Source organism: Cupressus sempervirens, chromosome 11 (assembly GCF_028749045.1).
Source record: "Cupressus sempervirens isolate cs-2001-9-10 chromosome 11, ASM2874904v1, whole genome shotgun sequence".
Lineage (NCBI taxonomy): Eukaryota > Viridiplantae > Streptophyta > Pinopsida > Cupressales > Cupressaceae > Cupressus > Cupressus sempervirens.
Window position 1 is genome coordinate 261413826 of NC_143128.1, and position 22434 is coordinate 261436259.

The following is a 22434-nucleotide window of genomic DNA, read 5'->3' on the forward strand; positions in this document are numbered from 1 at the left end:
ATAGTGAATAATTAGATAAATAACAAAGAAAGTATTCAAGATAAGCACTTTTAGCATCAGTACCTGTTAAAACACCTCTTGATTTTTGCTACCCTCAACTTTCCTTCTTACTACCAATTGTACTTTTTAATTGTCACAATATAAATTTCAGAATTTGCCAAAAAACTAAAACACTCACCAACAGGTAAAGGATGCTGCATGCTTCCTTTGGACCCAGTGCCAAAGAAGCGGGAGCTGGAGCATTTTCCAAAAGACATTGAAATAATCCAGGTGTCCAACCAAAAATAGGCCAACACGCTACACAAGATACAAGGAGGTGACAGACACCTCCCAATGCAAGTGTCGAGCTGGTAAAACAAAATGGTTGAACAGCAGTACGAGCAGCTAATTTTGGACTGCAACAAAACAGATAGCAATTAGCATGCAAATATATACTTCTAATAAACTGTTCCAGAAAATAGCAAAAGGAAATTGGGTGTTAACCTGATCTCACGATGTAACTGGAGCAATGCATTCAATAATTTTGTATTATGATGCTGTTCTGCAGCTTCCTGACAGCATGTCCATAAACAAATGAATCAAAAGTACTAATAGATCATCTAAAAGCCAGAAAAGACACATTTTATTTCTTTACATTTTAAAAGGTTGCTACATTATTGATCCTTTCCAAGCATGAACTAAAAAATCACAAAGACAGAAGAATACAAGCTTACCACACCAACCCCTCAATATGTATACCATTTATTATTATAAGCATTGATCATATAAGCACAGATTAAGAAGCAGACAAGATTATAAAAGATAATACCAATCATAAAATCAAAACGAACTTGATTTCCTAAAAATGTTTTTGCATCATTGGCTTCTGGTGGCTCCCATTCAGCCTATTTATGTCATTCTAAATGTTGCACGATGGTAGCCAAATCTGTGCAGTTCTCTTACACTGTGAGATGAGATCAAACCATACATATTAACCAACAAATGGCAATTTTATGGTTCCAACCTTACCAATATATTGCCATACCTAATCTAGATCATGCCACAATAACATGCAACCTACAAACTTTTGTATGTTTCTACAATGGCATGAGCTTCTATTGTTAGGAATGAAGCTCAAGAGAAACCACTATGCAGTTTCACAATAAAATAGGTACCAAACTATCGGCTATGACCCTTCATATTGGCCACATCTCCACATATGTTATACATACCCTTCATGCCCCCCATATTCTCCAAGTTCCATTAGTTAATCCAAATGCCCACAATTTCCTTTAGTTGTCCTTTGTGACACCCACTTATGTTTCATAGAAGACTGGATTGTGTGCTAACTTGATAACGCCTCCGTTATCAACAAACAAAGTAGTCGGTCCTTCTAGTGCCCTCTGCATATCCCCAAGCATCCGACGAAGCCAAACAGCGTCATATCCTGCCTTAACAATCCCTCTATATTTAGCCTTTGTGGAGGAGAGAGAAACTGTCTATTGCTTCTTACTAGTCCATGTGACGACACCAGATCCCAAACTAAACACAAATCCAAAAGTTGACATTTTTCAATACAGCCTACCCAATCTAAATCTATGAACTCACTAAGTCTAGGATTAGAAATTCGAGAGTAGAGAAGTCCATAATCCGAAGTGACCTTCACATAACGAAGAACATGCTTTGCTGCCATCCAATGATCAACATTGGGAGCTATCGTAAAGCGTGAGATATAGCTGACTGCGAAGTTGATATCAGGGCTAGTAGCAAAGAGTAGATGAGGTTTCCTACTAGTTTCCTATATGTAGTATCATCAACAAGAGGAGAATCAGACTTGACTGATAACTTGAGACCTTTTTCCACAGGTGGATACAGGCTTGCAATACTGCATACAAAATCTGTCTAATAGAACCCTGGCATATTTAGACTGAACGATGAATATACCAAAAGACTGTTGCCAAACCTCAACATCTAGGCAACAATGCATGAGCTCGAGGTTAGTCATATCAAGAGACTGGCATAAATTCTATTGGATTCCCTGAATCAAAGATATCGAGCTGCCAGTGATGATCAAATCCACATAAATAACTAGAAAGATGATGTCACTGTCAGTAGTCTTGATGTACAAATTTGAGTCTAAAGAACTCCTTTGGAAGCCTTGATCACTGAGCTACTTATCATTTTTTATGTACCATGCCCTAGGGACCTACTTCAAACCATAGAGAGCTATCACCAATCTGAGAACTTGATGGTCTTTACCAGGCAACCTTGAAACTAGGAGGCTGCATCATGTAGACCTCTTAGTGGACATCACCATTCAGTAAAGCACTCTTGATGTCCATCTGATGGACCTTCCAGCCAAACTGTGTTGCCATGGCTAGGACTAATCTGATTGTGCTCATCTTTGTAGAAAGAGCAACGGTCTCCTCATAATCAATGCCTTGACACTAAGAAAATCCCTTCACAACTAAAAGAGCTTTGCACTTATTCAAAGTACCATCAGATTTGTATTTGATTTTGTAAACCCATTTGCAGCCAATGGGTTTCTTCCTTATTGGAAGATCATAAAGGACCCAAGCGTTATTCTTCAGTAGGCTCTGGTATTCAAATGTCCTAGCATGTTCCCACTCTAGAATTCCTTTAGCCTCGAAATATGTTTAAGGTTCAAACACACTGTGAATGTTATCCATGAGAGCAAAGTTAACAGACTCTATAGGTTTGCTCTTTTTTCGAGCAGTTCTCCCATCAATGAGCTCATCATCACGAATATCACCGTCTTAGCCCACCAATTAGGCCGGAGAGGAAGGCAAATAATAGAGAGCACAACTCAAAGATTGTGCCATTAATAAAAAGGTTGCAGAATCTTCAACTTGTTGGACAAACTTCCTAAAGTGTATGCAACTTTTGTTTCTAGTTTCCAAACTCATTGGTTGACTATGGGAATTGCCTACACAACATCTTTTGATTCATTCATAGACATGTTGATGCTTGAACAAGCAAAGTTGATCAGATTGGGTATTTTTCAGTTAAACAAGTCACATGCATTGGTGGCTAGTCATGAGAGAGAATCCAATAAAAAGCAAAAGCAATCAAAGAAAAATCCACACAAGGATAGAGCAGAATCTTCCTCTCCTCAACAAGGAGATTCTACACCCTCTCTTAAGCGGGAATTATCTAAGAAGAAGCCTAATTGAGTGTATTTGCAAGACGACAACATATGATTAACATTATTCTTACAAGAAGGATATTGAAGAATTGAAGCATCTTCTTAGAGTATTAAAATCAATTCGGCTTCAAGAATGTCTACTTCAACTTCTTCTTCACAACAAACAAAATGTGATGAGGAAAATAGTCATACTTTTGAGACATCTAGGAACAAAGGACAAGCTCTTTGTGCTACTAAAAATCATGATTCAAGATGATGGCTTCTAGATTCAAGGGCTTCCCGTTATATGGTATGTTTACAATCTATTTTCTCTTCATTTGAGCCTTGCAACATGCCACCTATTTTGATAGGCAATCATACATATATGAATGAAATAAGGGATACTTTTCATCTATCAAATCACTCATGGCGCAACAAGGAATACTATGGAGTTCACTCTTGATTCAATTATCAATGGCGACTTGGTCAGCAAAACAATCAGTACTTCTTACACGGTGGATCATGCATCTTGGTTTTACTCATCTTCAAACTTTGCTCATATTGAAAACTTTGATTCTTTCGATGGCAATCACACTTCTAGTGTAGATTCTAATATTAAGGAGAACTTTGACATCTTGAAGTTGAGTAACCTCACTTGTGATCTAATTCTTGAGCCTTTCATTCCATCTCCTCCAAGATCATATTTACTATTGCTCCTAATGATGTTTGTGTTGCTTCAAGTTTGGGTTCTTCTGATTCAATATAGTGAGATATATATTGCTTTCAAGACACAATTTCTTAAAATGACTACTTGACAAACTTTGCAAGTTTGTTTGTGGAATCATCTTGGGAATTTGAGAGACACCATTTGTGATATTCATCTTCTCTTTGATAGAGATTATTCGTCTCCATTTGTTGTGAGGGAAACAGTTTAAACCTCTTCTTTATTCTCTAAATGATCATTCTTCACAGTTTGACATTAGTGTGGATACTTTGGAGTCTAGACCTACATGTGGAAGAGGTATCTCTTATCTTCAGAGGAGACACTTGATTCTTTGGACGTTGCTCTACATTAATCTTCATTAGATCTTAGATTCTCATTGTCAGCAACATATCCTAGAATACCTGTTTAAAGTGTGACAACCTTTGGCATTGACATGAGGACACCTGAGCATACCTTAGAGGCATCATATTTCATCCATCTTCCCTTGTCTTCCTTTTAAGAATGTGAACACATCTTGCATACTATCTTGGTTGTGTTTTTTGTAAAAGAAAAATCTTCAACATTCAGTTTCGAGCATCTACAATCATTATAGGAGACTCTACATTGAAGAAAGGCTATCTTGTCTCTCTTCTTCTCTCTGGAATTTTACCTTACATGGAGTGTAGCATTTCTCAATCTTCTTTGAGAGTATTTTGTTACTTAATCTCTCTTTCAGGGGGGAGTTTTTCCCCACTAGTTTTATCCTTTCCTCTATTTGAAAGAGACTACATTGCATTTGTACATGCATACCTAACATACCCTAGTAATCAGGACCCGTCTTGCAATGTTTGTATACATTCTCCCTAAGTTGCACTTATAGGAGGGTCTTCGGTGTTGTAACTAGTATGTTACTCTCCTAGGTTCTAGACACACGTCTTACTTAAGTTTACTGTAATGTCCCCATTTTAGCAGTTGACCAAGTATGTGCGCGTTAGCCTTGTTCTACATGGTCCCGAGGGCTAACGAAGGGTTTAATGGGATCTTGGAGTGTTTTGGCCTAGTCATTTCCAGTTTGGGCCAAAACGAAGTTGATTTACTTAGTTTCAGGCATACTTACTATTTTTAGTAAGTCGGCAGGACACAGTGCAGGTCAATTTTGGTGATTGGACTCGATACTCCTCGGTGAGAGCTTTCCGATGAGCTATCACTCGCATTATTCGGAGTCTGATTGCTAATACATTTTAATGCCTGAAGTTTTATTAAAGTAACGTCTAATTTAATTGTAAAATATTAAAGTGTTACTTTAATATATATTTTATGGTGATGTGTACCCAAGGGAGACATAAGGGGTATTTTAATATGTGTTTTATATTACACATCTTTTATCCCACATTGCCCATATGAGTTGAGGGGACCCGTGGGAATAGAATAAAAGGAAGCATTTGTGGCTTCATTAGACAGGTTGAATATGAGAAGAAATTGGTGTGTGAGTTGCAGCTTTGTTTTCGGCATTTGAGGACGTCTATCCTCTCTTGTAACATTCTAGACGTCATTCCCTTGGGGTTTGGCCTTTGAAATTCTTTCTTATTGGCTTCATTATCAGGCAGTTTAGTTGCATTTCCGGCTACAGGCAGATTTGATATTTTGCTCATATCTTCTTCACTACTTGTCCGACGCTTATGTCGCTTGGAGGGAATGGTATTATGAAGGTAGTGGACTGATTGGAGGACAAAGTATTGTAGCAGCAAGTTCGTAAGCATGGGATGGAGTATTATGACAATATTGCTGAAGTAATTAGTGAGTTGATAAATCTGCTATGTATTTGATTTTATGAATTCTGAAAATAACATTTTATTAGCAGCAGTTCATTTCCACTTTGCATATCATTGTAGTTGCTTTCTTGTTTATGTTGTATGATACCAATTCCATGCACGAAACACAACAAAGAATAAATGTTTGATTTCCGGAATTATAAGGGGTTTAAAACATTAAACGGAGAAATAAGAAGTTGAATGCAAACTGTTTGACATAATTCCTTTCAGCAATTTGGTTTAGTTTTTTGGGACATCCAGGGGTGCCCATTACAGTGGTATCAGAGCTATAAGTCCTGTCATCCTGTGGAGGTCTTATAGGGAATTTGGAACAGCCGGATAGAGGAAAAAGTAAGTAAAAAAAAACACAGGCTAAGCATTTATGTTTGAGCATGCGACAGGGGTCTTATAATTTCCGCGATACCAGAGCAAGACAAAATAGGATTTCAGACTTGCAAAGCAAACAGTCTAGTACATCCGTGCAGGGGGACATTGAATTCAACGATACAAACACAGAGGAGATATACTGTGATCAGGACAATAATATGGGTGATCGAGATGACAGGAATACAGGATTAGGCGGAGGCAGAAATGCTGGTCCAGATCAAGGGGAGGTACTGTTCCGACAGTTACTGGATACATTAGAGCAGGGGCAGCGTATGCAGCAGGAGCAGAATAGGCGAATGGACATGATGTTGCAGCTCATGGCTAGACAGATGGGTGTCAATATTAATCCAGGTGATGCCAACAATAGAAACAATATCAACGAGGGAAACAATAACAACGGGGGAAACAATAACCATGAAGGCCAAGGCAACAACAATGGTCCTGAGAATAACATTAATGGTAATAATGGACACGGCAACAATGGGAATGAGGCTGATAACTTTAGACACGTTGCACGCCCAGCACGGACTGTGAGCTCGAGACCTCTTCTACCCACTTTTCCACCCAGAGATCCGGTTCATCCAGTAAACGAACCGCAGATTACCGAGTTACAGGATCAGTTCAGGAGGGACTGGGAGGCTAGTGGACCAGAGTTTCAGGCGGATATTTCTCTTAGAGATTATATGGACTTGAGGATGAGACACATGCCTAAAGCAAGAGGGAGGAATCAAAACTTTGAGCTGAGGAAGAAAGTTGAAAAACTTTCTTTACCTTATTATGATGCTTCAGGGAAGATGACTGCACGAGCTTGGGTGCAGAAGGTAGATACATACTTGCAGCTTAATCCTATGCCTGAGGAGGAGGCTATCAAGTATGCGGCTATGCACTTGGATGGCGTTGCACATGAATGGTGGCATCATGGCATGGTGACTTTGGGGCATAATCAGATTACATCCTATGAGGAATTCACCGAAACATTGATTGGGAGATTTGACACTAAGGATCCCGAGTTACATTTCAAGGAGCTAGCACAGTTAAAACAGTCAGGTTCTGTGGATGCTTACATTGCCGAGTTTCAGCGCTTGTCTGTACTTGTTACTGATATCTCTCCTAGGAGATTGGTGGTGTTATTTTGTGATGGTCTTGCTGATCCATTACGAGGTTGGGTGAAGGGACATGATCCACTCACGTTAGCTGAAGCAACTAAAAAGGCACGAGATTTAGCCCCTTCGGTATACAAAGGAAAAAACCATTCAACAGATTCTTCCTACCGCAAGGACAAAGACAAAAAATCATTTCAGAAAGAGTATAGCAAACCCAAAGAAGGATCAAAAGGACTAGACAATGAAACCTTGAATGAACTTCGAAAGAAGAAGCTGTGCTTCCATTGTAGAGAGCCTTGGGACTTATCTCATAAATGTTCTCTCAAGGCTAAGGCAAATCAAATGTAGTATTTTTCAGCAGAAGAGTCAGAGTCAGAAGGGGAGGATCAGCACTCCGATTCAGATGAGGGTAACACTATAGAGGAGAGCAACATTCCTAAGGATGATAGATCGTTGGCACGCTTGATAGGGGCCCAAAAGGCAATCACATTTAAGGTCAGGGGTACTATCCAGGGGCAGAAAGTGATATCTCTTATTGACACTGGGGCTACACATAACTTCATAGATGCACAGTTGGTAGCCAGGAGAGGGTTACAGACAGAGGAGCATGATGGGTTTAGAGTCATGGTGGCTAACGGTGATAAGTTATTATGCACTCGGAAGATATCTAATCTTCGCATCAGGTTTGGAGATGGCTACGAGTTGGAAGATGAGTTCTATGTTGTGGACATGGGAGATTATGATGTCATCCTCGGCATGACATGGATGGCTTCACTAGTTGAGTTCACACTCAATCTAGCGAAATTGGAGATGAGATTCCAGCATGAGGGGAGAACTGTGGTACTTAGAGGGCTTTCAGATGGAGGTTGCAGAATAGTGTCCTTGAGGAGAATGCAGAGACTTTTTCGTCATGATGACATAGAGTGGGTGGCATAGTGCCACATTATGCCAACTTCACCAGAGCCACAAGAAAAGAGTCATCCACTAGATGTCCAGAAGATACTTGATAGACACGCTAAAGTATTTAGCGATATTCCTCATGGGGTTCCTCCTGACAGAGGGATGGAACATGTTATTGAGCTCGAGGAGGGAGCCAAACCAGTTATGATTACTCCCTATCGTCATCCTAAGAAACACAAGGATGAGATAGAGAAGGCGATTAAAGATTTGTTGGAGATGGGGCATATTAGGCCCAGTAAGAGCCCTTTTGCTTCAGCAGTAGTATTGGTAAAGAAGAAGGATGGGACAATGCGCATGTGCATCGATTACAGGGCACTGAATAAGAAAACAATTAAAAACAGGTATCCCATTCCTAGGATTGATGAGCTGATTGATGAGTTGCATGGGGCATGCTTCTTCACCAAAATTGATTTGCGATCCGGATACCATCAGATCAGGATGAGAGCAAAGGACATTGAGAAAACAGCCTTCCGATGTCACTATGGCCACTTTGAGTTCATGGTTATGCCATTTGGTCTAACCAATGCACCTGCTACACTTCAAAGTTGTATGAACCAAGTATTCAGGAAGCAGCTGAGGAGATTTGTCTTGATCTTCTTTGATGACATCTTGGTCTTCAGTAAGACCTGGGAGGAGCACTTACATCATCTCGAGGAGGTGTTATCTATTCTGGAGATAGAGTCATTGTATGCCAAGGAATCTAAATGTGAGTTTGGCATGACTGAGCTCCTTTACCTGGGGCATATCATTAGTGCAGATGGCGTTCGGGTTGATCCCGAAAAGATTAGAGCTATTGTAGAGTGGCCTACTCCCACAAACCTTACACAGCTTAAGGGATTCTTTGGTTTATGTGGTTTTTATAGAAGGTTTGTTAAGGGATTCTCACAGATTGCTACACCCTTGACAGATCTTACCAGGAAAGGAGCCTTCGTGTGGACAGGGGCAGCACAGAGGTGTTTTGAGCATTTCAAGCAGGTAATGTCTTCATGTCCAGTTCTAGCTCTACCGGATTTCACAAAGCCTTTTGAGCTTCATTGTGATGCATCAGGTGATGGGATTGGAGCAGTATTGATGCAGGAGAAGCATCCCATTGCATTCGAGAGTAGGAAGCTCCGAGGAGTTGAGAAAAGTCATTCTGTCTATGACCGGGAGATGTTGGCCATAATGCATGCATTGGCCAAATTTCGATCATATTTGGTAGGTGGACGTTTTGTGATCAAGACTGATCACAACAGTATTAAATACTTCATGAGCCAGCGTGATCTTAATGACCGGCAACAAAAATGGGTGACTAAATTGCAGGCTTATGACTTTGACATAGAGTTTGTCAAAGGTAAGAAAAATGTGGTGGCTGATGCCTTATCTCGGAGACCTCACTTATGTGCTCTGGCAGAGATTTCAGGAGATTGGAGAGATCGGATTATAGCAGAGTATGTCGGAGATGCTTGGGCTTCTGGATTGATTTCAGGTACCATACAGGATGATCGCTATGAGGTGATAGATGGATTGATCAGAGTTCAGGACAGGGTTTATTTGATTCCGTCATCACATTTGAGAGAGGCGATATTGAAGGCATTTCATGATGCACCCACAGCAGGACATCCGGGGGTCTTCAAGACCTACAGGCAGATCCGAGAGCGGTTTTCATGGAAAGGGCTCAAGGATGATGTTCAGAGGTATGTCAGGGAGTGTATGGTTTGTCAACAGAATAAGGGAGAACACACATTTCCTGCAGGTTTATTACAGCCCTTGCCCATTCCTAATAGGAAATGGGAAAGTATTTCGATGGACTTCATCACTGGTTTACCACGAGTGCAGGGAAGGGATTGCATCTATGTGGTGGTGGACCGCTTGACGAAGTTTGCTCACTTCTTTGCTATTCCGTCCACTTACACAGCAGCACAGGTGGCAGATCTTTTCTTTAAAGAGATATTCAGGTTACATGGGCTGCCCAGATTCATTGTCAGCGACCGGGATAGTAAGTTTATGAGTGTTTTTTGGCAAGAGTTGTTTAGGTTGTGTGTTACAGATCTTACACCTAGCACTAGTTATCATCCGCAAACAGATGAGCAAACAGAGATTGTGAATAAATGGGCGGAAGGATATTTGAGGAACTATGTAACTACACAACAAAAGGCTTGGATCAGATGGTTGCATATGGGAGAGTATTGTTATAACACCACTTATCATATGTCCATCAAGATGACTCCTTTCATGGCACTCTATGGTTATGAAGCACCTAGCTTCATGGATTTAGTTTTGGGGGACAGTAGAGTGCCCAAAGCCAAAAACTTATTGTAGGATAGTCAGGACATCCTGAAAGTGCTCAAAGAGAATATACAACAAGCCCAGAATCAACAGAAATTGTATGCTGATCAGCACAGTATAGAGCGTAGCTTCGAGGTAGGGGATATGGTTTACTTGAGGCTACAACCATATAGACAGTCATCGCTCAAGAAGAGCGGAGCTGAAAAGTTGAAACCTAGATTTTATGGTCCCTACAGGGTGATTCGCAAAGTGGGCAAAGTCGCCTATGAGCTTGAGCTTCCAGAGGGCAATCGAGTGCACAATGTGTTTCATGTGTCTAGGCTTAAGAAAGCCATTGGTCAGAGTGTAGTGCCTTCTGCAGATTTACCCCCTTTGGATGAGGAGGGGAAGCTTGTGTTAGTACCTGAGGCTATTGTGGATACCAGAGAGAGGAAGCTTAGAAACAGGATAGTGAAGGAGTATTTGGTCAAATGGAAAGACCTGCCGGCGGAAGATTCTACATGGGAGAGTGAGCAGGTTATTCAGCAGGCTGGACTGAGGTTGCTTGAGGACAAGCAATTTCAAGGGGGGCGGACTGTAATGTCCCCATTTTAGCAGTTGACCAAGTATGTGCGCGTTAGCCTTGTTCTACATGGTCCCGAGGGCTAAAGAAGGGTTTAATGGGATCTTGGAGTGTTTTGGCCTAGTCATTTCCAGTTTGGGCCAAAACGAAGTTGATTTACTTAGTTTCAGGCATACTTACTATTTTTAGTAAGTCGGCAGGACACAGTGCAGGTCAATTTTGGTGATTGGACTCGATACTCCTCGGTGAGAGCTTTCCGATGAGCTATCACTCGCATTATTCGGAGTCCGATTGCTAATACATTTTAATGCCTGAAGTTTTATTAAAGTAACGAATAATTTAATTGTAAAATATTAAAGTGTTACTTTAATATATATTTTATGGTGATGTGTACCCAAGGGAGACATAAGGGGTATTTTAATATGTGTTTTATATTACACATCTTTTATCCCACATTGCCCATATGAGTTGAGGGGACCCGTGGGAATAGAATAAAAAGAAGCATTTGTGGCTTCATTAGACAGGTTGAATATGAGAAGAAATTGGTGTGTGAGTTGCAGCTTTGTTTTCGGCATTTGATGTAATGTCCCCATTTTAGCAGTTGATCAAGTGTGTGTGCGTTAGCTTTGTTCTACATGGTCCCGAGGGCTAACGAAGGGTTTAATGGGATCTTGGAGTCTTTTGGCCTAGTCATTTCCAGTGGGCCAAAACGAAGTTGATTTACTCAGTTTCAGGCATACTTACTATTTTTAGTAAGTCGGCAGGACACAGTGCAGGTCAATTTTAGTGATTGGATTCGATACTCCTCGGTGAGAGCTTTCCGATGAGCTATCACTCGCATTATTCGGAGTTCGATTGCTAATACATTTTAATGCCTGAAGTTTTATTAAAGTAACGTCTAATTTAATTGTAAAATATTAAAGTGTTACTTTAATATTTATTTTATGGTGATGTGTACCCAAGGGAGACATAAGGGGTATTTTAATATATGTTTTATATTACACATCTTTTATCCCACATTGCCCATATGAGTTGAGCGGACCCGTGGGAATAGAATAAAAGGAAGCATCTGTGGCTTCATTAGGCAGGTTGAATATGAGAAGAAATTGGTATGTGAGTTGCAGCTCAGTTCTTGGCATTTGAGGACGTCTATTCTCTCTTGTAACATTCTAGACGTCATTCCCTTGGGGTTTGGCCTTTGGAATTCTTTGTTTTTGGCTTCATTATCAGGCAGTTTAGTTGCATTTCCGGCTACAGGCAGATTTGGTATTTTGCTCATATCTTCTTCACTACTTGTCCGACGCTTATGCCGCTTTGAGGGAATGGTATTACGAAGGTAGTGGACTGATTGAAGGACAAAGTATTGTAGCAGCAAGTTCGTAAGCATGGGCTGGAGTATTATGACAATATTGCTGAAGTAATTAGTGAGTTGATAAATCTGCCATGTATTTGGTTTTATGAATTCTGAAAATAACATTTTATTAGCAGCAGTTCATTTCCACTTTGCATATTATTGTAGTTCCTTTCTTGTTTATGTTGTATGATACCAATTCCATGCATGAAACACAACAAACAAATAAACGTTTGATTTCCGGAGTTATAAGGGGTTTTAAGAAGTTGAATGCAAACTGTTTGACATAATTCCTTTCAGCAATTTGGTTTAGTTTTTTGGGACATCCAGGGGTGCCCATTACAGTGGTATCAGAGCTTCCTTGCAAAGTCTTTCATAAAGTTATAACCGGTGGGTGCCCATTACAGTGGTATCAGAGCTATAAGTCCTGCCATCCTGTGGAGGTCTTATAGGGAATTTGGAACAGCCGGATAGAGAGAAAAAGTAAGTAAAAAAAACACAGGCTAAGCATTTATGTTTGAGCATGCGACAGGGGTCTTATAATTTCCGCGATACCAGAGCAAGACAAAATAGGATTTCAGACTTTCAAAGCAAACAGTCTAGTACATCCGTGCAGGGGGACATTGAATTCAACCATACAGACACAGAGGAGATATTCTGTGATCAGGACAATAATATAGGTGATCGAGATGACAGGAATACAGGATTAGGCGGAGGCAGAAATGCTGGTCCAGATCAAGGGGAGGTACTGTTCCGACAGTTACTGGATACATTAGAGCAGGGGCAGCGTATGCAGCAGGAGCAGAATAGGCGAATGGACATGATGTTGCAGCTCATGGCTAGACAGATGGGTATCAATATTAATCCAGGTGATGCCAACAACAGAAACAATAACAACGAGGGAAACAATAACAACGGGGGAAACAATAACCATGAAGGCCAAGGCAACAACAATGGTCCTGAGAATAACATTAATGGTAATAATGGACACGGCAACAATGGGAATGAGGCTGATAACTTTAGACACGTTGCACGCCCAGCACGGACTGTGAGCTCGAGACCTCTTCTACCCACTTTTCCACCTAGAGATCCGGTTCATCCAGTAAACGAACCGCAGATTACCGAGTTACAGGATCAGTTCAGGAGGGACTGGGAGGCTAGTGGACTAGAGTTTCAGGCGGATATTTCTCTTAGAGATTATATGGACTTGAGGATGAGACACATGCCTAAAGCAGGAGGGAGGAATCAAAACTTTGAGCTGAGGAAGAAAGTTGGAAAACTTTCTTTACCTTATTATGATGCTTCAGGGAAGATGACTGCACGAGCTTGGGTGCAGAAGGTAGATACATACTTGCAGCTAAATCCTATGCCTGAGGAGGAGGCTATCAAGTATGCGGCTATGCACTTGGATGACATTGCACATGAATGGTGGCATCATGGCATGGTGACTTTGGGGCATAATCAGATTACATCCTATGAGGAATTCACTGAAACATTGATTGGGAGATTTGACACTAAGGATCCCGAGTTACATTTCAAGGAGCTAGCACAGTTAAAACAGTCAGGTTCTGTGGATGCTTACATTGCCGAGTTTCAGCGCTTGTCTGTACTTGTTACTGATATCTCTCCTAGGAGATTGGTGGTGTTATTTTGTGATGGTCTTGCTCATCCATTACGAGGTTGGGTGAAGGGACATGATCCACTCACGTTAGCTGAAGCAACTAAAAAGGCACGAGATTTAGCCCCTTCGGTATACAAAGGAAAAAACCATTCAACAGATTCTTCCTACCGCAAGGACAAAGACAAAAAATCATTTCAGAAAGAGTATAGCAAACCCAAAGAAGGATCAAAAGGACTAGACAATGAAACCTTGAATGAACTTCGAAAGAAGAAGTTGTGCTTCCATTGTAGAGAGCCTTGGGACTTATCTCATAAATGTTCTCTCAAGGCTAAGGCAAATCAAATGGAGTATTTTTCAGCAGAAGAGTCAGAGTCAGAAGGGGAGGATCAGCACTCCGATTCAGATGAGGGTAACACTATAGAGGAGAGCAACATTCCTAAGGATGATAGATCGTTGGCACGCTTAACAGGGGCCCAAAAGGCAATCACATTTAAGGTCAGGGGTACTATCCAGGGGCAGAAAGTGATATCTCTTATTGACACTGGGGCTACACATAACTTCATAGATGCACAGTTGGTAGCCAGGAGAGGGTTACAGACAGAGGAGCATGATGGGTTTAGAGTCATGGTGGCTAACGGTGATAAGTTATTATGCACTCGGAAGATATCTAATCTTCGCATCAGGTTTGGAGATGGCTACGAGTTGGAGGATGAGTTCTATGTTGTGGACATGGGAGATTATGATGTCATCCTCGACATGACATGGATGGCTTCACTAGTTGAGTTCACACTCAATCTAGCGAAATTGGAGATGAGATTCCAGCATGAGGGGAGAACTGTGGTACTTAGAGGGCTTTCAGATGGAGGTTGCAGAATAGTGTCCTTGAGGAGAATGCAGAGACTTTTTCGTCATGATGACATAGAGTGGGCGGCAGAATGCCACATTATGCCAACTTCACCAGAGCCACAAGAAAAGAGTCATCCACTAGATGTCCAGAAGATACTCGATAGACACGCTAAAGTATTTAGCGATATTCCTCATGGGGTTCCTCTTGACAGAGGGATGGAACATGTTATTGAGCTCGAGGAGGGAGCCAAACCAGTTATGATTACTCCCTATCGTCATCCTAAGAAACACAAGGATGAGATAGATAAGGCGATTAAGGATTTGTTGGAGATGGGGCATATCAGGCCCAGTAAGAGCCCTTTTGCTTCAGCAGTAGTATTGGTAAAGAAGAAGGATGGGACGATGCGCATGTGCATCGATTACAGGGCACTGAATAAGAAAACAATTAAAAACAGGTATCCCATTCCTAGGATTGATGAGCTGATTGATGAGTTGCATGGGGCATGCTTCTTCACCAAAATTGATTTGCGATCCGGATACCATCAGATCAGGATGAGAGCAAAGGACATTGAGAAAACAGCCTTCCGATGTCACTATGGCCACTTTGAGTTCATGGTTATGCCATTTGGTCTAACCAATGCACCTGCTACATTTCAAAGTTGTATGAACCAGGTATTCAGGAAGCAGCTGAGGAGATTTGTCTTGATCTTCTTTGATGACATCTTGGTCTTCAGTAAGACCTGGGAGGAGCACTTACATCATCTCGAGGAGGTGTTATCTATTCTGGAGAGAGAGTCATTGTATGCCAAGGAATCTAAATGTGAGTTTGGCATGACTGAGCTCCTTTACCTGGGGCATATCATTAGTGCAGATGGCGTTCGGGTTGATCCCGAAAAGATTAGAGCTATTGTAGAATGGCCTACTCCCACAAACCTTACACAGCTTAAGGGATTCTTTGGTTTATGTGGTTTTTATAGGAGGTTTGTTAAGGGATTCTCACAGATTGCTACACCCTTGACAGATCTTACCAGGAAAGGAGCCTTCGTGTGGACAGGGGCAGCACAGAGGTGTTTTGAGCATTTCAAGCAGGTAATGTCTTCATGTCCAGTTCTAGCTCTACCGGATTTCACGAAGCCTTTTGAGCTTCATTGTGATGCATCAGGTGATGGGATTGGAGCAGTATTGATGCAGGAGAAGCATCCCATTGCATTCGAAAGTAGGAAGCTCCGAGGAGTTGAGAAAAGTTATTCTGTCTATGACCGGGAGATGTTGGCCATAATGCATGCATTGGCCAAATTTCGATCATATTTGGTAGGTGGACGTTTTGTGATCAAGACTGATCACAACAGTATTAAATACTTCATGAGCCAGCGTGATCTTAATGACCGGCAACAAAAATGGGTGACTAAATTGCAGGCTTATGACTTTGACATAGAGTTTGTCAAAGGTAAGAAAAATGTGGTGGCTGATGCCTTATCTCGGAGACCTCACTTATGTGCTCTGGCAGAGATTTCAGGAGATTGGAGAGATCGGATTATAGCAGAGTATGTCGGAGATGCTTGGGCTTCTGGATTGATTTCAGGTACCATACAGGATGATCGCTATGAGGTGATAGATGGATTGATCAGAGTTCAGGACAGGGTTTATTTGATTCCATCATCACATTTGAGAGAGGTGATACTGAAGGCATTTCATGATGCACCCACAGCTGGACATCCGGGGGTCTTCAAGACCTACAGGCAGATCCGAGAGCGGTTTTCATGGAAAGGGCTCAAGGATGATGTTCAGAGGTATGTCAGGGAGTGTGTGGTTTGTCAACAGAATAAGGGAGAACACACATTTCCTGCAGGTTTATTACAGCCCTTGCCCATTCCTGATAGGAAATGGGAAAGTATTTCGATGGACTTCATCACTGGTTTACCACGAGTACAGGGAAGGGATTGCATCTATGTGGTGGTGGACCGCTTGACGAAGTTTGCTCACTTCATTGCTATTCCGTCCACTTACACAGTAGCACAGGTGGCAGAGCTTTTCTTTAAAGAGATATTCAGGTTACATGGGTTGCCCAGATTCATTGTCAGCGACCGGGATAGTAAGTTTATGAGTGTTTTTTGGCAAGAGTTGTTTAGGTTGTGTGGTACAGATCTTACACCTAGCACTAGTTATCATCCGCAAACAGATGGGCAAACAGAGATTGTGAATAAATGGGCGGAAGGATATTTGAGGAACTATGTAACTACACAACAAAAGGCTTGGATCAGATGGTTGCATATGGGAGAGTATTGTTATAACACCACTTATCATATGTCCATCAAGATGACTCCTTTCATGGCACTCTATGGTTATGAAGCACCTAGCTTCATGGATTTAGTTTTGGGGGACAGTAGAGTGCCCAAAGCCAAAAACTTATTGCAGGATAGTCAGGACATCCTGAAAGTGCTCAAAGAGAATATACAACAGGCCCAGAATCAACAGAAATTGTATGCTGATCAGCACCGAATAGAGCGCAGCTTCGAGGTAGGGGATATGGTTTACTTGAGGCTACAACCATATAGACAGTCATCGCTCAAGAAGAGCGGAGCTGAAAAGTTGAAACCTAGATTTTATGGTCCCTTCAGGGTGATTCGCAAAGTGGGCAAAGTCGCCTATGAGCTTGAGCTTCCAGAAGGCAATCGAGTGCACAATGTGTTTCATGTGTCTAGGCTTAAGAAAGCCATTGGTCAGAGTGTAGTGCCTTCTGCAGATTTACCCCCTTTGGATGAGGAGGGGAAGCTTGTGTTAGTACCTGAGGCTATTCTGGATACCAGAGAGAGGAAGCTTAGAAGCAGGATAGTGAAGGAGTATTTGGTCAGATGGAAAGACCTGCCGGAGGAAGATTCTACATGGGAGAGTGAGCAGGTTATTCAGCAGGCTGGACTGAGATTGCTTGAGGACAAGCAATTTCAAGGGGGGCGGACTGTAATGTCCCCATTTTAGCAGTTGACCAAGTGTGTGTGCGTTAGCCTTGTTCTACATGGTCCCGAGGGCTAACGAAGGGTTTAATGGGATCTTGGAGTGTTTTGGCCTAGTCATTTCCAGTGGGCCAAAACGAAGTTGATTTACTCAGTTTCAGGCATACTTACTATTTTTAGTAAGTCGGCAGGACACAGTGCAGGTCAATTTTGGTGATTGGATTCGATACTCCTCGGTGAGAGCTTTCCGATGAGCTATCACTCGCATTATTCGGAGTTCGATTGCTAATACATTTTAATGCCTGAAGTTTTATTAAAGTAATGTCTAATTTAATTGTAAAATATTAAAGTGTTACTTTAATATTTATTTTATGGTGATGTGTACCCAAGGGAGACATAAGGGGTATTTTAATATATGTTTTATATTACACATCTTTTATCCCACATTGCCCATATGAGTTGAGCGGACCCGTGGGAATAGAATAAAAGGAAGCATCTGTGGCTTCATTAGGCAGGTTGAATATGAGAAGAAATTGGTATGTGAGTTGCAGCTCAGTTCTTGGCATTTGAGGACGTCTATCCTCTCTTGTAACATTCTAGACGTCATTCCCTTGGGGTTTGGCCTTTGGAATTCTTTGTTTTTGGCTTCATTATCAGGCAGTTTAGTTGCATTTCCGGCTACAGGCAGATTTGGTATTTTGCTCATATCTTCTTCACTACTTGTCCGACGCTTATGCCGCTTTGAGGGAATGGTATTACGAAGGTAGTGGACTGATTGAAGGACAAAGTATTGTAGCAGCAAGTTCGTAAGCATGGGCTGGAGTATTATGACAATATTGCTGAAGTAATTAGTGAGTTGATAAATCTGCCATGTATTTGGTTTTATGAATTCTGAAAATAACATTTTATTAGCAGCAGTTCATTTCCACTTTGCATATTATTGTAGTTCCTTTCTTGTTTATGTTGTATGATACCAATTCCATGCATGAAACACAACAAACAAATAAACGTTTGATTTCCGGAGTTATAAGGGGTTTTAAGAAGTTGAATGCAAACTGTTTGACATAATTCCTTTCAGCAATTTGGTTTAGTTTTTTGGGACATCCAGGGGTGCCCATTACAGTGGTATCAGAGCTTCCTTGCAAAGTCTTTCATAAAGTTATAACCGGTGGGTGCCCATTACATTTGAGGACGTCTATCCTCTCTTGTAACATTCTAGACGTCATTCCCTTGGGGTTTGGCCTTTGAAATTCTTTCTTATTGGCTTCATTATCAGGCAGTTTAGTTGCATTTCCGGCTACAGGCAGATTTGATATTTTGCTCATATCTTCTTCACTACTTGTCCGACGCTTATGCCGCTTGGAGGGAATGGTATTATGAAGGTAGTGGACTGATTGGAGGACAAAGTATTGTAGCAGCAAGTTCGTAAGCATGGGATGGAGTATTATGACAATATTGCTGAAGTAATTAGTGAGTTGATAAATCTGCTATGTATTTGATTTTATGAATTCTGAAAATAACATTTTATTAGCAGCAGTTCATTTCCACTTTGCATATCATTGTAGTTGCTTTCTTGTTTATGTTGTATGATACCAATTCCATGCACGAAACACAACAAAGAATAAATGTTTGATTTCCGGAATTATAAGGGGTTTAAAACATTAAACGGAGAAATAAGAAGTTGAATGCAAACTGTTTGACATAATTCCTTTCAGCAATTTGGTTTAGTTTTTTGGGACATCCAGGGGTGCCCATTACATTTACTTATGGACCACATAGGAGCATTCTCACTTTTGGTGCTGTTATCACATTATTGCTTTTCCACCTTAAGTGGGCCTTCCATCTTTGGTGGATTAATCACTTTACCACTTTTGGAGAGCAATCTACCATTTATGTACATGTTGCACTACCATTTTTCAACCTTTGGAGGGTGATTGACATTTAGTGGTTGTGCTACACTATCACTCTTTCATCTTCAGCAAAGTGATCCACCTTTAGTGCATGTGTTACACTCACTTTTCCACTTTAGGTGGGTGATGAGTTATAACTTTATGTATCATGTCACAAAACTAAGACACTCACCATAATCTTATGGCTCCCTATGTCTCACCTTGGCCTATTTAACCAAGGGGTCACCTATGCCATCAATTCAGTTAATTCAATCTGATTCCATTGATATACTCTATAGAATTCTTGAAGAAGATAAAGTTTCTTCTTGCAATATTATTTCTCTCTGGTTATTGATCTTTCCATCAGGCTTGCAGATCTTGACTGGCTATCTCCATAGTGGAATCTTACATGATAAATGCAACATTAACCATAAAATCACATGAATGTGCCCTTAGATCCGTGTGATTTTAACTACTAAAAATAAACCCTGCCCAAATCCATAGTTGAATCAGATCTGAATCCAATTCCAAGATGGATCATGCCTACAAATGCAATGTTTTCAATGTCTAACCTTGTAAAATGAAAACAATCAATTTCTACATATTAATGTTCTAGTTGGAAATGCTTCTTAAGTTCTTAACTCGCCAGTTAAGTAATTTACCTGGCATCTTTATAGAAATATTACCACGTGTCAGATTAAAACTGGCAAAATGATATAAGAATTTAAATCAATTTTGAATGTCTACTCACTCCTGAAAGAAGACCAGAAAAGACATAAGAACAAGGGATGCCACCAACACAATACTGTCTCCCTTTTTTTTGTTTCGGGGACCATTAAAATTGGTGTGTTCAACAGACATCACATTTTGTTAATTAAAACAAACTGCAAAGAATATAAAAAATATGTAAACTAATGATTTGTTGTATAATTTATGTATATTCAATTTGGACTTCTTTTTTTTAATTATAAGAATATTTGTATCAGATTTGATTAGTTTTCATTCATCAAAAAGTGGTGGAATGGACCATGGTAATGAAAAGCTTTCAATGGTGCACAACTGCAGCTTTAACTTCCTTCCATGTTAAGATAGTCTGACACAAGTGATGGAATCCCCATTAATGGGACATTGTCATTATACGAGTAAATGTGGGCATATTGAAATGCCTAAACACCCATCCTTGAAAGGACTCAAATGATGTCCTTAGTTACCCTTGACAAGAAATTTTTTGTTTTTGTTTTAAACAAACTGTTGATTATAGTTTTAACATTTACCTTTAATGCATGTAACCTGAACTACAAATTTAAGATACAATAGTGATTTCTTCAAGATAACTCATTAAACCATACTATCTCAAATAAATATTACTGTTTTTTGTAGAATACCTAGTAAGAAAATATAATAGTTAAATAAAACATAATGCAAATATTTTTTAGAAAGCCAGCAATGATGGCTAATTGTTTAAAATCTTATGTTTCTATGACTACATTCGACTCCAGAAAGTATGACATGAACTGGTAAATATGAGCCACTAAATCGATACATGTGGCTTGAAAGGAAACAATACCAGGTTAAATATATATGGAACATAAATATACATGCTGAGAATGTCACCTACAATGAAATTAATTTGTTTTTCCTTGTGTTCGAAGAATGGGACCCATTATTTTACATGAATTGGCAAATATACAGCCTAGATGTAGGGCAATTATTATGCTTCAGCCACATTTTTTTACCTCAATGACTGGCCACGAAGTCCACCTAAACAGAAAATAGTGCCCCAGTCTTTAAGCACCTAAGAAGTGAGATAATCTACCTTTTCTTCTCAAGTAAATGATCCTGAGCATAAGCCAAGACACCAACAAAAATTTTCTGTCGTGCAGGGAATGCAGACAGAAAATTACGGGGAATACAAAGAGGGCCACCAAACACATTAGACATTTATCATCACAATAGAAGTAGTAGTTTGAACTGATACATGCTACCAATGCATCCCAACAGTTCAACTCAATAACATTAGTATTCCAGAGAGAGCGTTTGCAAAGTGATAAGGTAGTAGACTGCATGGAAAATGTGTATAATGCCTACAGTATTATCAAAGACCATATGTTAAGTCAAAAAAGTCATTCTAGTCATGGATAGCTTTGACTTTATGCTCACCATATACCCTCACGGTTTTCCAACGTACAATATTTCTCTCCTGTATGTAAAAGATACACAGATCGCAACTGAGACAGACCATACTAAGTTTCAATACTATCATCTTTGCAAAATCTTGACTAAATGCACTTTCATTTATGCACCACAATTAATGTAAGATAGATTAATAAAATATAATAAGCTTCTAGAAAAATTGCAAGTCATAATGTTTGTTAGTCATTATCAAAAATCACATATGATACAGCACACAAATGTTTTCCTACTATACTATAAACATGGTAGCATTATACCTGCAATTTCCTTAGTACAGTAAGCAACAAGATAAGAGAAGGAAACAACAAGTCAATGAGGTACTGTTCTTGACTTCTCTCCAAAAGCAAATCAGCTGTGGAATTACATTCCGCACCTTCATCGACAAGGTAATCTGTATTGCAAAAGCATACATATGTTAAGCTATAAACAATCAATATTGTCCATGGCTTATGGGCGTGTATTCCTACCTTTGTCAGAATCAAGCTATAAATTATCAATATTGTAATTATTTATTTTCACTGATACAGGAACTATTAACATAAAAACAGAACCTACCATAAGTGTTAGATGATCTTTCCAACATCATGGCACAGTTCCTTATAATAACATACACAACAGTGACTGCACCATCTTCATAAAGAGCTGCAGCAATTCCCTAACAAGAG

The 22434-nt window shown here is 40.2% G+C and overlaps 1 protein-coding gene across 2 annotated transcripts in view; it reads right to left on the bottom strand.

The window, feature by feature from the left end:
• The window catches only part of LOC149529133 (protein virilizer homolog), a 168328-nt gene that overhangs the window by 47191 nt on the left and 98703 nt on the right, over window positions 1–22434 (bottom strand). For both annotated transcript variants that reach the window (XM_089811290.1, XM_089811289.1), the window contains exons 14-17: window positions 22325–22424; window positions 22027–22160; window positions 484–551; window positions 179–395 (exon numbers count right to left, since the gene is read on the bottom strand). In XM_089811290.1, coding sequence (XP_089667416.1) covers window positions 179–395; window positions 484–551; window positions 22027–22160; window positions 22325–22424 — 519 coding nt within the window. The remainder of the gene's footprint in view (window positions 1–178; window positions 396–483; window positions 552–22026; window positions 22161–22324; window positions 22425–22434) is intronic.